At 56.8% G+C, this 1840-nt stretch overlaps 1 protein-coding gene across 1 annotated transcript in view; it reads right to left on the minus strand.

Annotated features, from left to right (window-relative positions):
- The window catches only part of CFAP46 (cilia and flagella associated protein 46), a gene marked incomplete at its 5' end in the record, with an annotated part of 70978 nt that overhangs the window by 45594 nt on the left and 23544 nt on the right, over positions 1-1840 (minus strand). Inside the window, one exon of the mRNA XM_011372605.1 lies at positions 1473-1639. Coding sequence (XP_011370907.1) covers positions 1473-1639 — 167 coding nt within the window. The remainder of the gene's footprint in view (positions 1-1472; positions 1640-1840) is intronic.

The raw sequence follows: 1840 nt of genomic DNA on the forward strand, positions 1-1840 counted from the left end.
CGGGAGCCTCGAAGGGGGCAGCCGCCGGCCCTCGGCCTGCAGGTCTACCGGTCTGCCGTGCAATGTCACATCCACGCGCTGTGGGGGGACCGAGGCACGTGGAGAAGGGGCCCTTCCTAGGTCCCGCGGCTGCTGGGGACAGCACGCTGTCCATGTCACCTGGCTGAGATGTGGACGGCATGAATCAGCTGTAAACTTTCCAATTTTTTTTTTTTTGCTCACTTTGTTCTGTCAGTTACTGAGAGAGGAACATCAAAATCTACAGCTGTGATTGTGAATGTATCTAATTTTTGCTTCTCGAATTTTTAAACTCTGCTATTAAGTGCACAGACATTTAAGTTTTGGGGCTTCTTTCTGCTTATTTAACCGTTTCGCCATTACGAAACGTCTCTCTCTTACGACAGATGCGTCTTTGGTGTTCGAATGAGGCCAGCCCAGTGTTCTCGTGACACGCGTTTGCACAGGGACCCTCTCTCCCAGCCCCTTGACCGCGTCTTTGTCCCTGAAGTGAGCCTGGCGTAAAGGCTCCCAGCTGGGTCTCGGCTCCGGCGCGCGGCGGGCGTGGGGCCGTCGCAGGGGACGGGGCCGCGGACGGGGCCGGGGCGAACCCGCTGGGCCTTCCTTCATCTTGTGTGTTTCTTCGTTCCTCCCTCCTCTTCGGGACTGAGTGGTTTTTGTCTCCCATTTTATCTCCTCTATTCGGTTTTCAGTTTTACCTTTTTATCATTTTTTTAGTGTTGCTCTAGAGATTACAACACACACCCTAAAACTCATCGCGGGTCACCCCGAGTTACCATGGTTTCATTCCACAGGTGACGAGAGACCCCTAAACGACAGACTTCTGTTCAGCTCATCCCCACCCTGTGTTACCACTGGGATGCGCTTTCCTGCTACGTCACTAATAATCCCGCAACACCGCTACTTCCGCCCTAAACGAGGACACGTCTTTTAAGGAATTTAAGAGCCGACGGGGGACGGTTCGGCTCGACGCACGCGTGCCGGGGGCCTTCCTCTCCCCTGGGGCCGAGGCTCCACCTGGCAGCACCTTCCCCCAGCCTTCCCTGCTCTGAGGCCTCTGGGAAGGCCCCCTCTTAGCTTTGGTTACTTTTAAGTGCCTCGATTTTGCCTTCAGTTTTTGAAGGCTATTTGTAGTGGGTACAGAAGTCCCGATTGACGGGTTTTTCTTATTTCACACTTAAGAACGGCTTGCACTGCGTCTGCTGAGAAGTCAGGGTCCTACCGTTTTCCCATAGAAACGTGTCTTTCCCCCGCCCCACCCCTTCCCAGGTCTTCCTTACCCTCAGCCCCCAGCGATGTGCCCACAGTGAAAGCAGGTGTGGTTGTCTCCGTGTTTACCCGGCTTGCACTGGACACACGGACGCACAATCGCAAACATTCTGGGTCCCTCCTGCCGTGGGGGCGTTGGCCGCGTCGTCAGGACACCAGAGTCAGGTGCCGGGGAGGGTACTTACGGACTCGTGGTCCTCAGTAACCTAATGCCCATCTGGATGGCCTTCTGCGAACACGCCATGGTGACCTCGTGGTCGTGGGCCACGTAGGCGAAGTTGGTCAGGCGCATCAGGGTCTGCAGCTCCACGACGGGGTCTGACCAGCTGCACTCAGAGGCCATGCGCACCAGCTGCCGGCCGGGCGGAGGGCGCGTCAGGGTGGGAGGCTCCGACCCCGCAGCCCGCAGTGGCCGTGTGGCCAGTTCATCTGGCGACACCTTGCGTGTGGTTCAGTGTTCCCCTTGCCACAGATCGTTTGGTTACGTTACTCCTGACTGGCGCTCGACAGGCAAAGGACCCTCCGCACAGTAAAGGCCACAAAGGCTAAGTTA

The sequence above is a fragment of the Pteropus vampyrus genome, unplaced genomic scaffold, assembly GCF_000151845.1.
Source record: "Pteropus vampyrus isolate Shadow unplaced genomic scaffold, Pvam_2.0 Scaffold211, whole genome shotgun sequence".
Classification (NCBI taxonomy): Eukaryota; Metazoa; Chordata; class Mammalia; order Chiroptera; family Pteropodidae; genus Pteropus; species Pteropus vampyrus.